The sequence below is a fragment of the Prunus dulcis genome, chromosome 2 (assembly GCF_902201215.1).
Source record: "Prunus dulcis chromosome 2, ALMONDv2, whole genome shotgun sequence".
NCBI lineage: Eukaryota > Viridiplantae > Streptophyta > Magnoliopsida > Rosales > Rosaceae > Prunus > Prunus dulcis.
Genome location: NC_047651.1, coordinates 25,355,978 through 25,375,609, shown reverse-complemented (window position 1 = coordinate 25,375,609; position 19,632 = coordinate 25,355,978). Strand labels below are relative to the sequence as shown.

The window sequence follows — 19,632 nt, the reverse complement described above, 5'->3', positions numbered from 1 at the left end:
TCGTAATGTTTCTTGCTCAAATGAGTATTCCAAGCCACAGTTGCATGCAGTTTGCAAGCACTGGTGCTTCTGCAATTCTGAGATGCTCATTTCAGCAAGCAGCGTTACAAGAGGAAGATTTTTCCACCAAAAAGGCCTTCTGCTAGCTACCTGCTATATATCATCACCCTTATACAGATAAGTACTACTGCTTATAATTATTCCACTTTCTCCATCATCTTCTTGCTGCTTAAACGTAGCGAATATATATTACTTCAATTCATTTGCTCACATCACATCAATTAGCTAAAAGTTTTCCCCTTTTTTCATTTCAAATTTGGATACATGTTAATTAAAACAAGAAATTAATTAAGCATCAATTAATTTGCTCACATCACATCAATTAGCTAAAAGTTTTTCCGTCTTTTCATTTCAAATTTGGATACATGTTAATTAACACAAGAAATTAATGAAGCGTCAATTAATTATCGGATCATATACCATATATATATATATATATATATATATAGAGAGAGAGAGAGAGAGAGAGAGAGAGAGAGATCATTGCTTTGGTGCCGGATTTTGAAGTGCCATAACTAATAATTACCATTCATTTTATGTTTCATTACTAGCCGTAGTTTTGTCTTGTTCAGGCTAAAGCTAGCACTGGAGCTGGAAGGGAAATTAAGACAGAAAAGGACTGATGATCGATCGATGTGCGCACTGCCAGGAGCTACCTCTCTACTCACTAATGATCGAATTGAATGCATATGTATTGTATTGATCCAAGTTTTTCACCATCTTGTCTCACCAAAGCAAACCCTATCTCTGCTCATTTATCTGATTCTGAGTATATAAGTGATCTCTCTATTATATACATGCTAGCTGCATTTATATGGAGTTTTTTATTTTTTTATAGTAAGGGGATTTCTGTAGTAAGGATGCACTTATTTTCTTTAAAATCAAGACATCCTATTTCTTGATTGTAATTCAATAATCGGAACCGTTCAGTTTTTCGGTTATTTTTCAAGGATTATTTATGCAAAAGTCAGCTAAAATATAAACGGTTCTAATCATTAAAATACATTGTTGGATAGTCTAACAAGATTTCTATGCCATGCCAGCTGAGCTAGCTTAATTCATATTTCCCCTTAATTGTGATTGCAAAGGAACAAAGTTGTCTGCTACTTTAATTAGTTATTGGTAATTACCCCACCAAATTACAATTTAATTTGGAGTAGCTCAAGGATGAAGATCAATATGTATGTTGAACTCGTCCAAATCTATTAATCCAACTTCTCTAATATTACTCTCTCTAATATTAATTTGGAGTTCACTCTATCGAGGTGTTGAAAAGGTTAGTGGGCCTTTAAAATGTCATCCTGCAATTCCTTATCCATCAGGGCAAGTAAAGATATAATTAGCATCGACTCATATACATATAAAAAGCAAGCCAGATTATTTAGCTTTAATCTTCAATTACTCATATAAATCCCTTGCTTATTACTTTTATAACAGCATATATTCAGAGCTTTTATCACTTTCTTCTATTGATAACTAGTTTAATTGATAATACTAAGTTTTAACAAAAAGAGTAAGATAAAACAAGGAAAAGAAATGATGGAACAGATATCAAAGATATCCACAGGAAAAAGTAAAGCTCTGTCTGTCAAGACATGCACAGACACTTAACCCTTGGCAGCAAGATATCCTACTCCCTGGCCTCTCCCAATTGCAAAGCAAAGAATCCAAAAGTTACTTCTTCAAGAATGGTACCCTAAGCTTGCATCACCATTCACCTCCCAAACATACAGCAGCACCCACACTCTTCTTACTCATGGCAAATTCTCTTCCCAATTTTGCATCATCTGGATGCTGTGTTTTACTCCTTCTTGTCTCAATCTTCATTCAAGGTATTAATATTGCAAATTCAATTTCTATATATATATATATATTTTATGTACCAAAAATGGATTTACTTTAATTTCTTTTAAAATTTGTGCTAGGAGGAGTGCAAGGATCTATTGGGGTGAACTATGGCACGGTGGCAAATGACCTCCCTCCGCCAACCCACGTCGCCCATTTCCTTTTAGAATCCACCATCATCAACCGTGTTAGGCTTTTTGATGCAAACCCTGATATACTACAAGCCTTTGCTCACACTGGCATTGCAGTCACAATCACTGTCCCAAATGACCAAATCCCCCACCTTACCAAGCTTAGCTTTGCCCAACAATGGCTCAAATCCAATGTCCAACCTTACGTCCAGGCCACCAACATAGTCCGCATCTTAATAGGCAATGAAGTTTTGTCCACCACAAACAAGTTGTTCATTGCAGGCCTTGTTCCTGCCATGCAAACCCTCCACGCCGCCCTTGTCGATGCTTCGTTGGACCGCAAGATTAAAGTCTCTACCCCACACTCTCTAGGCATTCTTTCAAGTTCAAGCCCACCGTCCTCTGGCAAATTTAGGCAAGGCTATGACGTCCATGTGCTTAAGCCGTTGCTTAGTTTCTTGAAAGCCACCAATTCTCCTTTCATGGTGAACCCCTATCCTTATTTCGGATTCTCTGCGGACACACTTGATTACGCACTTTTCAGGCCAAATTCCGGCGTCTTTGATGACAAAACGAAACTCCTTTACACCAACATGTTGGATGCACAATTAGATGCTGTTTTTTCAGCCATGAAGCTTTTGGGCTTTGTGGACCTTGAGATTGTTATAGCCGAAACGGGCTGGCCATCAGAGTGTGATCCGGCCCAAGTTGGTGTTGACCCACAGAGTGCAGCGGATTACAATGGAAATCTCATTCGTCATGTGACATCCGGTAATGGCACCCCGTTGATGCCAAACCGGACTTTTGAGACGTACATCTTTGCCCTCTTCAATGAAAATCTCAAGCCCGGCCCAACATGCGAGAGGAATTTCGGGCTTTTCCGGCCCGACATGACACCAGTTTACAATGTCGGGATCCTCCGGCACACGGTAGCTGCTGCAGCTGAAAACCACCCTAAAAAATTCCCCTTCTTGATATCAATTTTATATATGTGCTTGATTGGTTTGTGGGCTTCGCTTTGACAGGCTAGTTCGTCTACACCTTTGAACCCAGGCCCAGTTCCAGTTCCAGGTCTTGCACCAGAGAGCCCATCACCGCCACATGGCGAGAAACTATGGTGTCTCCCGAAGAGGAGAGCTGACGCGGAGGCCTTGCAGAGGAATATTGATTATGTTTGTGGGCTGGGATTGAATTGTGGGCCAATCAAACAAGGTGGGCCGTGCTTTATGCCCAACACAGTTCGAGCCCATGCAGCATATGCCATGAACCGCTACTTTCAAGCAATGGGAAGGAACGGTTATGATTGTGAGTTTGAAGGAACTGGAGCCACCACTGCCGTCGATCCAAGTGAGAAGTTTAATGCAAACAATTTTTAGTTTGGTTTTATTATAGTAATAATTAATAATTAATAATTAATTTTTTAATGACAGGCTATGGAAAGTGCAAGTACTGATGAAGGAAAGAAATGCAATTGGAGGATGGATGGGACCCATAAATTATAAACAATTCCCTACCAATGCTTTCTTTTTGGCCATAGAGATCAACGTAGGGGATTAGTTTAGTGGCTCATGTTTACTACGATGTAATACCACAGTATTAGTAATTATAAGTGTTATTTGTAGTCTGAATTTACGCGATGAATGAAGAAAAATATGTTATTTCAAATTCACTTTATATAATAGTAGAAAATAATGTTTATACTTTTTTTGTTTTTTACATTGCTAGATGTGTATTATTTCGGTTGACAGAAAAAAAAGAAGAGTAAATTGAAAACTAAAATTAAAATTCAATTTGATCACGGAGCTAGCTTGCACTTGTCCGCGGAGCACCCGATTGTTTCCCCTCTAGTAACGACCACCAACACAGCAAGCCCCTTTCCCTCATTGCCATTTATGCGGTGCGCTCTGTTTTTTCCCGGAGCGCAAAACGCCGTCTCTCTGAAAAATATTCATCAGTCTTCTTATTTCTCTCTTTCTGCAGTTCCTCAATTTTTAGGGTTTTTGGGCGTTAGTTCAATCCATTGAGAGACTTCTAGGGTTAGGGTTTATAACTCACCGTACCGAAGAAACAATGGGCGAGTGGCAACAGCTCCTCCAGTCGATATTTCTAGGCCTCATTTTCTCTTACCTCCTCGCCAAGCTCATCGCCATAGTCATCTCCTTCAAAGAAGACAATCTCAGCATCACTCGCGCGCACACTACTCCCACCGACATCAATCTACCCCGACCCAAACCCCAACCCCATGACGATCCTCCTCGCTCAGCCGATTTGACCTCCGCAGCAATCGAGGCCGAATCGGTCGTCGCAGAGCATGGCAGTGTCAGGAACGAGAGCAGCGAAGCTGGAAGTGACGATGACTGGGAAGGCGTGGAGAGTACAGAATTGGACGAACTGTTCAGCGCAGCGACAGCGTTTGTTGCATCAGCCGCGACGGATCGCCAGAAGGTATCGAACGATGCGCAGTTGCAGCTCTATGGGCTTTACAAGATTGCTACTGAGGGTCCCTGTAGCGTGCCGCAGCCATCGGCTCTGAAAATGACAGCTCGCGCCAAGTGGTATTTGCTTCACCATTGCTCCTTTTGGCAATTTAATTGCATAATTTTATGTTTTATTTTTTTAGATTTAAATGTCTGCTTGATAATGATGGGTGATGTGTTCCATGGATCGGTTTTATTTAAGTCAAGTTTACGTTAATGAAAAATTTTGTTTTTCGAAGAACTAAGCCTTAATCTAATGTTTTTTACTGGGTAATTGATAGTTTAGGGTTGGTTGAACTGTGTAGTTTAGTCTACAGGTTTACTCGCTGAGTGTTTGAATTCTTTTCACTGGGTAATTTCTGCTAGGCAAGCATGGCAGAAATTGGGTGCTATGCCTCCTGAAGATGCCATGGAGAAGTACATTGATATTGTTACGGAGCTATATCCTACTTGGGCAGCAGGTTTGACTGTGGTGAGTCTTAATCCTTTTGTTTTCCACTGTATTTTAGTACTGCTGTACATCTACTCACTTTCTGTTTCGTTTTCTTTGCTGGCCTTTTTCCTATCTCTCGAAATATGATGACTAGAAGAGCAGAGGCGGAGATGGTAATGCACCTGGTACAGATTCTAACGGACCAATGGGGCCAGTTTTCAGCACCTTTGTTTACGAGGAGGAATCTGAAAATGATTCGTAAGTTTCTTAAGACCAGTTTCATGTTTACAATTACACCTCATTGGGTGATACTAATTCTTGGAAAAAGATTGCTAAGGAGTACTTGTTTTACTTTTCAGCAAGATGGATGCCATTCATGCCTTTGCCAGAGAAGGAGAAGTGGATAATCTGCTTAAATGCATTGAAAGCGGTGTTTCAGTAGATCTGAAGGGTTTGTTTCCTTCTGTCTGTCTCTTTAATTAGCTTCATTTAATTTCCAACTGATTCTGAATTTCTGTGTTCCATGAATATTTCTATAACTACAACAACATGGATATTTTCTTTCTTTTTGGGTGGTTTACAGACTAAGGCTGCTCATAAAAAGCTCAGGCCCAGCTTTATTAGAAGCTCGTTTCCTTCTTAAATCTCAGCTCTTTAGAAGCTCATTTCCTTGTCAAATTAATGAGCTACAATTTGAGCTTAATATCCAAGCTTGGTTGCTTAGAACAAAGCTTGATCAAGACTGGATTGTACTCTTTAGGCTTGTGAGCAAGTTAGGTAGGTCAGTAGGTTCATGCTATTGTCAACATGCTTCAGTAATAAACTTTGAGAAAATGTAGGATAAAATAAAATCACTAAGGCATGTGTAGAATGAAGGTTGGAATTATGCATTTCAACGCCAAAAGTGTAATGTTTGATTGAACTGACTGGCTAGTTCAGTCAACTAGAGAATAGACTCAATTTCACTCAAACATGTTACATAACAAAACTTAAAAAGACCAGGCTGGAAACTAGATTGACCTATGGCACCCCAAGTTCGACTTACTTCATACTGAGCTGTGTGCAGAACTCTCCCTCTCTCTCTCAATACATGTACATGTATTTTCTTTTCAACCAATGAGATATTCTGACATTATTAATTTTGTATTTAGGGTTTTGCTAAAACTTGCATAATTTTCAATGAAATTGGTTAATGTATTGAGAGACTTCAGTTTCTTATGTCTATCCTGATTTGTGAAGCTTTTAATGTACAATTGACAAAAGTGTTCCATTTATTTATATTGGATGCTGATGGGAAATTTTCTTGGTAGTATGGTGCTGATATCGCCTTAAAACAGTTTACGTGCAATGATTGCAGATAGTGAGGGAAGGACCCCATTGCATTGGGCTGTGGATCGTGGGCATCTGAACATGGCAGAGCTACTTGTTAGCAAAAATGCCAATGTTAATGCAAAGGTAAGGTTAAAATGTAAACATTTATTTTAGGTGGGAAAAAGTTTTTCCCAATTCCATCCCCTGATGATGCCCGTTTTAAAATTCTGTTATTTTGGTGTTGGAAGGACAATGATGGCCAAACCGCACTGCATTATGCGGTTATGTGTGATAGAGAAGGCGTTGCTGAATATCTTGTGAAGCAAAATGCAGACACAGGTGCAAAAGACAATGATGGCAGCTCTCCGTGTGATCTCTGCGAGTCAAACTGGCCTTGGTTGCAGCGTGCAAAGGAGTAGAGTCACACTGACTGATGGTTTACTTACTTTGTTGTTTGTTCAAGCTGTAGTAATTTTTGAGAAATTCCTTGTGGATGATGTATATTGGTGATGTATAACCCCAAACCTTTTTGAATCTTTTGTCTTTGGAAAGATTTTCAAGTAGGGCAGTACGTGTATGTAGTTTTCTACCTTGTCCTTGTGTAGCCTTCTTTTTTTGGATTATTCAACTCCCCCAATCGTGGAAGTGAAAAGAAAGGTGGAATTCACTGGGGGTAACTTTTACACTATTTGCATATCAAATCAATCCCTACCGTTCCGTATCGATGCCTAATTTTTACCATTGTATTAGCAATTTGTCTTTTTTCATATTTTGATAGTTGTCGTTCCTAAATGCTGCAATTCTTTGTTTACCTTTTTATTTCTTTATTTTAATAATAATTTATCTTTAACTTTTCTTTGGTAATCTCGTTCTCTTTAATTAAAATCACAGAAACGAATATATAACTAATCAAATTAGTTATTTAATTTATAAATATTAGAAAGACAATTATTTTCTCTGGATCAGCGGCCATGAGTGGTGTGAATAATATCCATCCATTCATAACAATTTTATCAGTTTCCTTTTAACTACAACATGAAAATTGTAAATATTGGAAAACACCTGCCTGCCTGCTATTGCCTAATAAGATTGCTAATTTGGCACACCCCAAGATGTCCCCCAAATCTTCTCTAATAAAGCAAATGCTATATCCTATATGTGCCTCCCACTTCTAACGATCACTAACCGTTTCTGCCACCACCCAATATTCAGTTGGTCGTTGGCTTATCATCATCACCTTATCCCATGCCCTGGCTTCTTTGATGCCAAACAATGGCGAAGGCAGTGGTCTATGCGCTACTTGCCACCGCCTTTATCCTTGTCATGGTCTTCTGTCCCTCCAAACAACATGGCCACCACGATCATCTTGGCCTAAACCGGCGTCTTGGCTTGAGAGATCATGTCCCGGTTTTCGACCCTCTTGTTGCCAAGATGGAGCGATATGCGGAGGAAAATGGATTAGGAGGCCAAACTCATAACCTGGATTTGGAGGAACACAGTCCCATGATGGATACCAGTGAGGTTGAAGAAGTACATGAATATTTTAGCGACGAGGGAAAGTTGAACCTCACATTGAGGCTGCTCAGTTTGTTCCCTTTGATAGACCAGGCACCAAAAGATAGCTACATTAGCTCCAATGAACTCAAGCACTGGCTCACACAACAGGCCGTGGAAAGGTTGAATTACAGGACCCACAAAGAAATGGAATCATATGATAAAGATGGGGATGGAAACATTTCTTTCAGCGAGTATCAGCCCAAGTTTTCCAGTCAGGATATCGGTACGTAACCCTTTTATTTATTTAACTACTTATTGCCTTCTTGGATGGACGTTGATGTTATGTGGCTGTGAAACAGAGAAAAATGGAATGGAGCATGGAGAAGCTGGATGGTGGAAGCAGCAATTTGATAATGCAGATGCTGATAAGAATGGAACTCTTACCTTCAATGAATTTAAAGAGTTACTTCTCTTCATTTTTCCATATCACCAAGGCCAAAACTTTTTTTATTTTTTAAATTTTGGTTGATTTACCTTTCCTTTTACCTAAATCTCTATTTCTGTTGCAGTTTGCTGCACCCAGAAGACAGTAATAACAGCGACATTCATAAATGGCTGTTGGCAGAAAAAATGAAGTACGTTCTCACACGTCTTCTCTGTTTTACATACTTCACATATAATTCATGCTTCATTTTTTCTTTTCCTGAATAGTTTGTTGCAATGCAAGGCAATAGATTAACAAAATGTCTGCCTGTAATGCGCAGACGAATGGACCAGGATAACGATGGAAAACTAAATTTCATGGAATTTTCACACAATGCTTATGATAGTTTCAAGAGTTACGTCGAATTCGAAACAGGCGGGGTCAAAGCACCCACAGCAGAAGAGAAATTTGCAGAGCTTGATTTGAACAAGGACAAGTATGAACACATGCCTTGGCTTGACCCTAGTTAACAAGTTTTTATTCTAAATCTTTTTCTTCTTGTTTGCTTTGCTGCCAAGATTATGGCTAGAGGAATTTAATTAATTACTGAGCTGTTTCAAAATTGCATGGCAAATTTATGACAGTCTCTTGGAAGTGGAAGAATTGAAACCCCTGCTGCATTACCTTCACCCAGGAGAACTGTCCTATAGTAATTATTATGCAAGTTTTCTTATGTCTGAGGTCAGTAATTATATATATTGCCTGAAATTCCTGTTTCAATTTCTATTTCTGTTCCTATTGTTTGACATATGCTGAGATGAATTTCAAATGAAATATGTTACGTGTTTTTTAAATACAGGCGGATGATAACAAAGACGGCAAATTAACGTTGGATGAGATGCTGGATCATGATTATGTTTTCTACAGCACAGTCTATGATGCCGGTGTTAACGACGATAATGAAGAAGATTATCACGAAGAATTCTAAAGTGTGATGTGATCCCATGGAAATGCTTTTTTTTTTTAAATATTCTTTTTGGCGGAAGCTTATCTTAATTTTGTAATTTTGTAAATTTTTTTTTTTTTCATTTGAAGTTGCTAAAAATACTCCAGAAAAAAATAGAGCAAAAGATAATTATGTCTTTCTTTAGGTTAAACATTGAGTGATGAAAGCTAGTGGTAACTGGGTATCTTAGGATCGTGTCTTGTTAGAAGCAAAATAGAAAGTTTCATTAAAAATTCAATTGTTTTCTGCATATTCACCCACTTGACATAGTTTCTTCTTCTTCTTCTTCGTCTGCTAGAAGGCACTTACGTTCATTTTTACCAAAATTAAGAAAAGGTAACAAACTTTTTTAGTCCTTGAGAAGTGTTTGGAATAGAAAAACATCCGGACAATAGCATTGTCACATTAAAAATAATGATAATAATAATAATTTGACATAATCATTGTGTCCAAAGTAATATGCTTTGCCTTTTTCCTTCTTCCTTGACCAGAAGTTGGAGACAGAAGGAGCAGGTAATGTGCGTATGCAGTTGCAATCTGAATCCATCCTTACATCATTGTATCACATTAAATTTCTTCAAATAATCATAGCCGTCGGATCACTTGACCGACCATTACAAATTTGACTACATAATGGTCAAAGCTTATCTATACTGTCTGGTTTACTACAATACTAATTATCTCCTTCGTACATATAAATAAGATTAATGATTTTGACTTTCATGAGCTTCTAGCTAACAAGTTTTTATTTCGAATTTGGATTTTCTGAAAACCCATTTTTACTTACTTAGCCCAAAAGAAAAAAACAAAATAATGCCTCTTGGGTCCTAAGATGGGCCCGTAACTTTCGATAATGATTCATTCATAAGAAAAACCTATTTCCGCGAAAAGCGTACTGCATAATAGGGCCCCACGAAAAAATTATTGTAACCAATTTGTTTGAGAAAAATAAATTTATAGCTTTCTGCAATCCATCTTAGCAATTTGCTTCTCTCTCTTCGCTCTCTGTGTCTCGGTCTCTGTCTTTGTCTCTGTCTCTGTCTCTGAGGAAGACTTTCCGCTACCGATCCGTAATCGTACGGTCTCTCCAAGTCACTTTTTTCAGGTAATTCTATCGCTTCCCTATTCAAACCCTAATTTGTTTTAGCGCTAACTTGGGTTTTGAATACTGTTGTATGTTTGATCTTGATTGTATCTGTTCGATTCGCTTAATTAGTATTCGGTTCGTTATTTTCTTAAGTAATTTTATGGCCTGTGATTGCTTTTTGTGATTTTTGTTTTTGGTATGTGTTAGGATTTGGTGAAAGTGTATGCCTTACTGTATGTAATCTCATTCGATCCCTGATTTTCCTTTTATTCAATTGTGGTTTGGATTTTCTGAGTGGGGGATGCGTTCGTTATGGATTTGTTTGGTACAAGTAGGGTTTTTATTGGATTGATATCAGTGGGGTAGGGTTTTTGGTTCGTGAATCTTGGTTCTTTGAATTTAAGAAATTTGCGCTATATATATATATTTCTTTGATCAAATTTGGTTTCTTGATAATTCGCTCGTAGTCTACAGAAACAGCCACTATACGTTTTGGTACGTTATTTGTGGATTTGGGACAAGTTTGTGTGTGTATTTTCCAACTAATTTGAATCTGTTAAATATTTGAATTGCTTGCGACCTTTTTGCAGTGCTTTTGTGAATGGTTGTCAGTTTGATTATTTTGGATTTGCCAAGAAAAATTCATGGGTTTGCAGTTTGCAGTCACATCTTTCTCTAAACCAAATAGCTCAAAAGGAAAAAGATTTTTCCAGCCTTCTATTTCTCTATGCTCGTTTCATTTCATTTTCTTTACTGCCAATAGTTGTGCTCTTTAGATCAATCAAAATTTCTTTTGGACAGTTTTGTGTTCTCTTTAAAATGTTATGATTCATTTGTCTCCTTTTGCTTTTATATTGCTCCAATGTATCTAAGCAATGAAATTTTTGCACTCTCAGATACAATACAGCGATGGAAGTTACCCAGGTGCTTCTGAATGCTCAAGCTATAGATGGAACCGTTCGGAAGCATGCTGAAGAAAGTTTGAAACAGTTTCAGGAGCAAGATCTTCCATTGTTCTTGTTATCTCTTTCTAGAGAGCTAGCAAATGAAGAGAGACCTGTTGAGAGCCGTAAATTAGCAGGTCTTATACTTAAGAACGCCCTGGATGCTAAAGAACAACATAGAAAGTTGGATCTTGTTCAGAGATGGCTGGCACTGGAAACTTCTGTGAAAACCCAGATTAAGATGTGCTCGTTACAGACCCTCTCTTCCCCTGTATCAGATGCCCGTTCAACTACCTCTCAAGTTATTGCAAAGGTTGCAGGAATTGAGCTCCCCCAGAAACAATGGCCAGAACTGATTGGATCATTGTTGTCAAATATTCACCAGTTACCAGCTCATGTAAAGCAAGCCACTTTAGAGACTCTTGGGTATTTGTGTGAGGAAGTCTCTCCTGATGTCATGGATCAAGATCAAGTAAATAAAATACTGACAGCTGTAGTTCAGGGTATGAACGCATCTGAAGGGAACAATGATGTTAGACTTGCTGCCACCCGAGCACTGTACAATGCTTTGGGTTTTGCTCAGGCCAATTTTAGCAATGATATGGAACGTGATTATATAATGAGAGTTGTGTGTGAGGCAACTTTGTCATCTGAAGTGAAGATACGACAGGCAGCTTTTGAGTGTTTAGTCTCCATTTCTTCAACTTATTACGAGAAATTAGCCCCTTACATGCAAGACATCTTTACCATCACAGCAAAAGCTGTTAGGGAAGACCAGGAACCTGTTGCCCTTCAAGCCATTGAGTTCTGGAGTTCGATTTGTGATGAGGAGATAGATATATTGGAAGATTATGTGGGTGATTTTAGTGGGGACTCTGATATCCCTTGCTTTTACTTTATCAAGCAGGCACTCCCTGCCCTTGTCCCGATGCTTTTGGAGACCCTTCTTAAGCAGGAAGAGGACCAGGAACAGGAAGATGGCGCTTGGAATATTGCTATGGCTGGGGGCACATGCCTTGGGTTGGTTGCTCGGACAGTGGGAGATGATATTGTTCCTCTTGTTATGCCATTCATCGAAGAGAACATAACAAAACCAGATTGGAGGCAAAGGGAAGCAGCTACGTATGCCTTTGGTTCCATCTTGGAGGGTCCTTCAGCTAACAAGTTAACACCTATTGTTAATGTTGCTTTGACGTTCATGCTCAGTGCTTTAACAAAGGACCCGAACAACCATGTGAAGGACACTACTGCCTGGACACTGGGAAGGATTTTCGAGTTCCTTCATGGTTCAACTATGGATACGCCCATAATTACCCCAGCAAACTGCCAACAGATCATCACAGTTCTTCTTCAGAGCATGAAGGATGTTCCAAATGTTGCTGAGAAGGCCTGTGGTGCTCTCTATTTTCTGGCCCAGGGTTATGAGGATTTTGGCCCATCATCTCCCTTAGCTCCTTTTTTCCAGGAAATTGTACAGGCTCTACTCACTGTTACTCACAGAGCAGATGCTGGGGAATCACGATTGAGGACTGCTGCATATGAAGCGTTGAATGAAGTTGTAAGGTGTTCGTCTGAAGAGACTGCCCCCATGGTGTTGCAACTTGTTCCTGTTATCATGATTGAACTGCACAAGACTCTTGAGGGCCAGAAGGTTGCTTCTGATGAGATAGAGAGGCAGAGTGAATTGCAAGGACTTCTTTGTGGGTGCTTACAGGTCATTATTCAGAAACTAGGCTCATCAGAGCCAACTAAATATGTTTTTATGCAGTATGCGGATCAGATAATGGGACTTTTCTTGAGGGTATTTGCCTGTAGAAGTGCTACTGTCCATGAAGAGGCCATGCTTGCCATTGGGGCCCTTGCATACACAACTGGCCCAGACTTTGCAAAATACATGCCAGAGTTTTACAAGTATCTGGAAATGGGGCTTCAAAATTTTGAGGAGTACCAAATCTGTGCTGTCACAGTTGGTGTGGTAGGGGATATTTGTAGGGCAATTGAAGATAAGGTTCTGCCTTATTGTGATGGAATTATGACCCAGCTTCTCAAGGATCTATCAAGCAACCAGTTGCACCGCTCTGTAAAGCCTCCTATATTCTCCTGCTTCGGTGATATAGCTCTTGCAATAGGAGATAACTTTGAGAAGTACTTGATGTATGCCATGCCAATGATCCAGAGTGCTGCAGAGATGTCTGTCCACACAGCAGGTGCTGACGATGAAATGACAGAGTACACCAATTCTCTGAGAAATGGAATATTGGAGGCATACTCTGGGATTTTCCAAGGTTTCAAGAACTCCCCAAAAACCCAGCTCCTGATATCTTATGCTCCTCACATCCTGCAGTTCTTGGATAGCATATACATGGGGAAAGACATGTGAGTTGTTTTAATGTCTAGTTCTTGTTACAAAATTGCATTTTTTGTTTTGTTGTTTTTCTAAATTTTTTAAATAATTATATCCACTGGTATGTAGGGATGAAGTGGTGATGAAAACAGCCATTGGTGTCCTTGGAGATCTAGCAGATACACTGGGAAGCAATGCAGGTTCTTTGATACAGCAATCTCAGTCATGCAGAGACTTTTTAAATGAATGTTTGTCTTCAGAAGACAATTTGATAAAAGAATCTGCAGAATGGGCCAAGTCGGCCATCAGTCGTGCCATTTCTGTTTGAGGCTACTGCCACTTGGTATATTCCATTTGTTTGGAAGTCCCTGCATGCATTTGGGTGTGTTGAGTTGGGTCATAGGATTGCATGTGTCAAGTCATCGCCATTTTCAGACAACAGAAGCTGTCAATAGTCTTCAAGTTGTCACTAACTTGCATCATCTCCAAAAGTTGTGACTAACAATTGCATCAGCCCCTCAGGCTTTGGTTCCTGGATTTTTCAAGGAGATGAAGAGTTGGGGGTAGTGAATGTCACAGAAGCGGGTCAAGGCCTGCAATAAAAATTAACAAAATTCTGTGTGTCACAGAATATGTGGGGCATCGGAGGAAGGTCAGTGACATTCATGAGTGTCAGTTTTCTGAGTCACCAAGGTTAATTGCTGTTTGAAAGCTAAACAAAGTCTTATTAACCTTTTCCACCACCCTGTGGTGATTTCCTCCAAAAGAGATTGGGGTCAGAATGGATGAGTAATGCCTAATGTTGTCGGGGTACTGATGTCTTATCACTACCCTCATTAGCATATTCCTGAAAAATCCTCCGTTGCAGGTCTTCATTCCTTGAATTCAGTCAGCTCCTCCTTTTGTTTCGTGTTTGCATATTCGCCATCTTTTTGCTTGTCCTAGTCAGTGCGTATTCCTGAGCATCTCGGTATCAAGTCTCTACTGTTTTCAGTTCTCTCAAGAGTTGAGCATTAGCATGAACTATTTTGGAAACGCAGATCTTACATTTGCATTAGCCAGTTTTCATTTTTCATCTTTGTTAGGAGGTTGTGTTAGCTCATATTGTCCAATACCATGCATTCATGAAATCATTTGTTATGTCGCTTTTTGAAAGACAGGTTTTTCTTTTTTGCTTGGGAAACATGTAATCATATGTTTTTGTTTTCTCTTTTGGGAAGTTGTTTATCATTAAACATCACAAATTGTGATGGCATAGCGAGGAATGGAGCATGATATTATTTGTTGGAAGAGGCCTTGTATTTGTTTATTTGCCTGCCTCATGTGTTGTTTCTTTAAAGTGATATTCCAAAGTTAATGCATAGCAAATACGTTGCTTGAATAATCATCTTCTTGTTGAAACTGTCGGATCAGAATGATGGGTTATTGCTATCTTTAGTTATGCTTATATTGCTAATGCCTTGCTAGATTTTATATTCGATTGCATTGGATTGGGTTCGAGGAAGCAAACCCTGAGAATTGGGTTCTCGGTTTAAAAATGTGGCATTTATCGAATCCCACCAGGTACTTTCTCTCATTCCGAGAAGGCCCCAACTGGGCAAAACAGCAGGCCCAAAATCGATCCTGGTTGAAACTTGAAACTTAAGTATTTATTTTTTGGACGAAACTTGAAACCGAAGTTTGTAAATTGTAACTAGGAATCCTACACGACACGATCTATAGTCAGCATTGATTGGATTGGAGGGTAAAAGTAGGAGGAGTTGGATAAAAGGCGGTTTATAAAAGCATCCACAATTGGCTCCCAAAACCACTTCTTTAGACAAATTTTAAGAAGGAATTGTAAAAATGCAACTCCAATATGCTTCCTATCCACCTCCTAAAATAGGAAGTCCTCTAATAGCTCTTAAATCTGATGAGAGAGAAAGAACTCCTAGTGACTCCTTATAATTTAATGAGTATTTTAAACTTTTATTTAATGCTAATGATTTTTTATTTTATTTTTTTAATAGAGATGAACCAATAAAAAAAGAGTTATAGCATTTATGACTCTCCAAATTAAAGAGTATGGTTGGAGTTGAAATTTTTTAAAGAGCTCCGAAAATAGCTTTCTTATATTTTTAGCTAAATTTTAGTTAAGAAATAGATAGCATCATTGTGGATGCTCTAGCCCATCATATTCTTATACTTTTTTGACCAAGTACGCATTCAGCGCACCAATTCGTATTCATCCCTGAATTGAAAAACAACCAAATATGGTCATGTAAAGTTTTCAAAGGAAAAAAGATATGGTCAGGTAGGTTCAAAGAAGGTAGCTATTGACAATTTGTGATATGACTGCCACCATCCATTCCATACCCAGCAGCAAGCGCGACATCTTTTTCTGGTAGCCCCCCTCCACATCATGTGAGGTGTGTGAGTAGTACTACTACTACTACTTTTTAACCCAAAACAATTGGATGTTTTTTAATCAGAGAAAAACAAAACAGAGGGCAAAGGGCAGATGGGGATGACACCATCACAGTAAGCATCCAAAATGAATAGTAAGTACCACTTTGATTGAGCACTTGCACTCTCTCTCTCTCTCTCTCTCTCTCTCTCTCTCTCTCTCTCATCCATGCCATTGCCATGATCCAACCATACATAGACTTAATCTATATGTACAAAACCCTAAATCAATCATCTTAGTTGTAGAATCATTGATGCCTTGCCTAGGTAAAATAGTAAAATACCATTTTATTTGTTTTCATAATAATGTTCCCTGACAACCTAGAACCATTGCCAAAAATGGAGTTCCTCTAAACACCATCATTACCAACATATACTCCTCTTGGGAGATGATTACTTACTGCAACATTTTCTTTGTCGTAATGTTAATCTGCGATTATTTTAAAAAAAAGTTGTAGTCCGTGTTGGGAGAGTACTTCAAAATGTTGACTTGTTCCCTCCCTCGCTACCTTACCTTATGATAGTGCTTGCTTCCATTCCATCCCACTAGTGGGTCACCAATCTTTCAATTCTAGTCCTTCCTATTATCATTGTGGCCCTCTCTCTCTCTCTCTCTCTCTCTCTCTCTCTCTCTCTCTCTCTCTCTCTCTTTGTATTCATCCATTGACAAACCACAAAGTGATGAAAGCCAAAATATGAGGACCTAAAGCACAATTAAACTCAAGTGCTGTTTGGTTTGGTACCACGGAAAATGAAATCTACCAGAGAGAGAGAGAGAGGTCAGAAGAACATAAAAAGGTTGAGAGTCGTAGAGAAAATGATGGCCATCCATAAACTCCTCCCCCATTGTTTGTGTTTTATCATCATGATTCATGGGGCTTAATTAAAAGTTCCATTGAGATTGAGCAATAAACTTATGGGAGATTCACTATTATACCCAATATGAGGGCTCAAATTATAAAAATACCTCATATGAAATGGACTTTAAAAACACACTCAAAACAGATTTACAACATAACAAAAAAGCTTTTAACTTCTTATAAATTACAAAACTGCCATCAATTTATTAAAACAAGCATAACCTCAATCTCATAAAAATACCCAAAACACTTAATAGGGCATCAAAGTAATTAATATTAAATTCAATAAGGTCAGCTGTCATTTTTTGGGTTTTTTTTGGGTTTGTTTATAGAAATTCAATTGTGTATGGTTTATTTATAATATTAGTGCTAGAAATGAGTATATCACTAAATATCTCTAAACTTATCGGTCCATATTAACAAAAGAAAGCGTAATTAACCTCATCAAATCAAGGATATATAAGTTATATTTCTGTATCTCATAGAGCCATAATCTTAGAAGAAGAAGGGGAAAAAAAGTCTAGGTCTAGGGTTTTCTATAATATTCGTCGCACGTCATGATCCTTCACGCAATTTCTGTACACCATGAGCTAGACATATCTACTAGTTTATTAGTTTTTACTGAAACAATGGGCACTTTAAAAAGTAGATGTGCACTGCACCATTGAAACATTTGCAACACAAATTAGCCTTCAAGGGGTTATGCGTCAATGTCGACACATAGTGGTGAAGACAAGGGAAAAAAAAGCAAATTAACTTAATAATAAAAAAAGGTGACAACCACACAAAAGTAGGCAGAAAATAATCCCTCTCTTCTCTTTTTTTTATATTTTTTTTTTATTAAAAAATGGTTAGAATTTAAGCCATGCAGGAAATTGTTATGGTGTTTGTCCACATGCATAAGAGTATAGCTATGCGTCTATACTCTTTAAATAAATTTGAATATTTTAATAGTATAGTTGCGCGGCTGTACTCTTTAAAATATATTCGACTATTAGTTAGCACAAATTGGATGAAACCTTTTCTATTCTCTTACTGCAAGTCAACTAACCTTTGTTTCTGATGCTCGGAAGTTTCCTTCTCCGGTTGCATCAGCAAGGTCTTGTATCAAAACCTTTGATTCAAGAGAACACTTCAAGCAAGGTGAAATTGCAACAGATTAGCTACTGAAAATCAAGTTCCATTTTGGACGCAAATGAAATGATGAAATAGTGCAGTTGACTTGTGTTGTGTGCTGAAGGGTAAAAAGCATTTCATCATCATGCTGTTGGGTTGCTATTGGGTGGAGTGAGTGCACAGCACACAATGACAACAGCTCTCTCTCTCTCTCTCTCTCTCTCTCTCTCATAGTAGTGCATAATATGCTACCACTCACTCTGAGAGTAAGCATAAAAGGCGACTTCCCCACCTCCCCCGATAGAGCCAAACATATTCATCCCCCATTTTAACTATTGATATTTGATACAAAAAGAAGAAGAAGAAGAAGAAGAAGAAGAAGCCACATGGCTCTTAGAATCAATGTCTTTCTTCTTCTACTACTTTTCCTCTCACTTCTCCTCATTCCCTTATCTTCAGGTGAGCAGATTCCTACAATACTTAGTTAATTATATCCCATTTCAGTTTCCTTATGTTTCAATTATCTTTTTTTCTTTTTTCTTTTTGTGTGTGTGTATAAAATGTTTCATTTATCTTAATAAGCTGACTTAAGTAGGCATTGTTAATGAAGGGTTCAAGGAGGATGGCATAGACCCCATTCACTTACTTCACAAGGTACAATTAATTAATCTCCTTGTTCTCTAGTTTCTATCATAAGATTAATTATGGGACAACATTCTACCATGCATTATTATTATTAAATACAATATTTAACATTAATTTATTAAGAGATGCAAATCATATGCCTTCCTTGCTAACGAATTCTTTATGTTTCTGAAGGATGAAATCGTAATGAATTCGAGGAAGCTTTGGATGCTTGATGCAACAATGCAGGATTATGATGATACAGGAGCCAATCAAAAACACGACCCTTACCCTAGAAGGAAACCTGGCAATGGAAGGAACCCATGACTGCCTTAATAAAGTGGCCTTAAAACTCTTAATTAACTAATTAATAACACTACTATTTTCTCTCGCCCGCCGCGCCCTCTCTTACCGAGGTTTTTATCGATCATCTGTAAGGAGACATATATAAGATATAGCTAGCCATCCGATCGAATGAGTTTCTTCATCAAATTAATATATATGTATTGTTGTATTTGTCTAGTTCTTGTTGTGTGTGTGGCCATAGGAATATATACAAGCATCTTTATATATATGCATTAAGTGAAGAAGTGTAAAATAAGTACTTGCCATTGCTTTGCTACTGAATAAATAATTTTTAAAAGAATGAAGCACTATCTTCTATCTCATAATTAACAGCATAAAATATTAGAAACATAAATTTAATGCCTCAAACGTTCATGAATCATGCATGTCCATGTCCCATACACGATGTATAGTTGTTAGTGTCGGGTTCCAGTGATTGGGGTTTCTCCATTATCATTTGCAATTTGCTTTAGTTGGAATTTCGGAATCTCAAAAGTCATATTATGTATTCTCATCTCATGCACCTTGTCTCTGCCATCTCCTGTTTGGAAATTCATCAACTGTGATTTCAGAACCTCAAAGGCCACTCCTGTAGTTGTGTTGTGGGGAAAAAGGCACTCCGTACCGCATGAGTTGATGGTTGTGTGTGTGTGTGTGTGAGAGAGAGAGAGAGAGAGAGAGAG

The 19,632-nt window shown here is 38.4% G+C and overlaps 5 protein-coding genes across 8 annotated transcripts; all 5 read left to right on the top strand.

Moving 5' to 3' along the window:
* Positions 1–1,714: 1,714 nt before the first annotated feature.
* Positions 1,715–3,705, top strand: LOC117619420 (glucan endo-1,3-beta-glucosidase). Its single transcript, XM_034349373.1, has 4 exons — positions 1,715–1,892; positions 1,986–2,965; positions 3,062–3,383; positions 3,467–3,705. Exons 1-4 carry the CDS (start codon positions 1,817–1,819, stop codon positions 3,487–3,489), a joined length of 1,401 nt encoding a protein of 466 aa, XP_034205264.1. The 5' UTR covers positions 1,715–1,816; the 3' UTR covers positions 3,490–3,705.
* A 66-nt stretch (positions 3,706–3,771) lies between these two features.
* LOC117619680 (acyl-CoA-binding domain-containing protein 1-like) lies at positions 3,772–6,982 on the top strand. 2 transcript variants are annotated; one of them, XM_034349685.1, is made up of 6 exons: positions 3,772–4,591; positions 4,880–4,985; positions 5,101–5,204; positions 5,306–5,397; positions 6,304–6,401; positions 6,506–6,982. In XM_034349685.1, the coding sequence occupies exons 1-6, from the start codon at positions 4,107–4,109 to the stop codon at positions 6,674–6,676; spliced, it is 1,056 nt and encodes a 351-aa protein (XP_034205576.1). In that variant the 5' UTR covers positions 3,772–4,106; the 3' UTR covers positions 6,677–6,982. The 2 variants fall into 2 exon arrangements, with proteins under 2 accessions (XP_034205576.1, XP_034205577.1); XM_034349686.1 differs by having other exon boundaries at positions 3,872–4,591; positions 5,104–5,204.
* A 379-nt stretch (positions 6,983–7,361) lies between these two features.
* Positions 7,362–9,467, top strand: LOC117619191 (calumenin-B). Its single transcript, XM_034349081.1, has 6 exons — positions 7,362–8,037; positions 8,114–8,216; positions 8,324–8,389; positions 8,519–8,674; positions 8,823–8,919; positions 9,038–9,467. The coding sequence occupies exons 1-6, from the start codon at positions 7,530–7,532 to the stop codon at positions 9,164–9,166; spliced, it is 1,059 nt and encodes a 352-aa protein (XP_034204972.1). The 5' UTR covers positions 7,362–7,529; the 3' UTR covers positions 9,167–9,467.
* Positions 9,468–10,073: 606 nt separating this feature from the next.
* Positions 10,074–14,946, top strand: LOC117617935 (importin subunit beta-1). 2 transcript variants are annotated; one of them, XM_034347569.1, is made up of 3 exons: positions 10,074–10,289; positions 11,168–13,591; positions 13,689–14,946. In XM_034347569.1, exons 2-3 carry the CDS (start codon positions 11,181–11,183, stop codon positions 13,885–13,887), a joined length of 2,610 nt encoding a protein of 869 aa, XP_034203460.1. In that variant the 5' UTR covers positions 10,074–10,289; positions 11,168–11,180; the 3' UTR covers positions 13,888–14,946. The 2 variants fall into 2 exon arrangements, with proteins under 2 accessions (XP_034203460.1, XP_034203461.1); XM_034347570.1 differs by having other exon boundaries at positions 10,084–10,286; positions 11,164–13,591.
* A 3,398-nt stretch (positions 14,947–18,344) lies between these two features.
* On the top strand, positions 18,345–19,070 carry LOC117620042. 2 transcript variants are annotated; one of them, XM_034350133.1, is made up of 3 exons: positions 18,345–18,439; positions 18,591–18,634; positions 18,800–19,070. In XM_034350133.1, the coding sequence occupies exons 1-3, from the start codon at positions 18,367–18,369 to the stop codon at positions 18,929–18,931; spliced, it is 249 nt and encodes an 82-aa protein (XP_034206024.1). In that variant the 5' UTR covers positions 18,345–18,366; the 3' UTR covers positions 18,932–19,070. The 2 variants fall into 2 exon arrangements, with proteins under 2 accessions (XP_034206024.1, XP_034206023.1); XM_034350132.1 differs by having other exon boundaries at positions 18,347–18,439; positions 18,576–18,634.
* Positions 19,071–19,632: the final 562 nt, after the last annotated feature.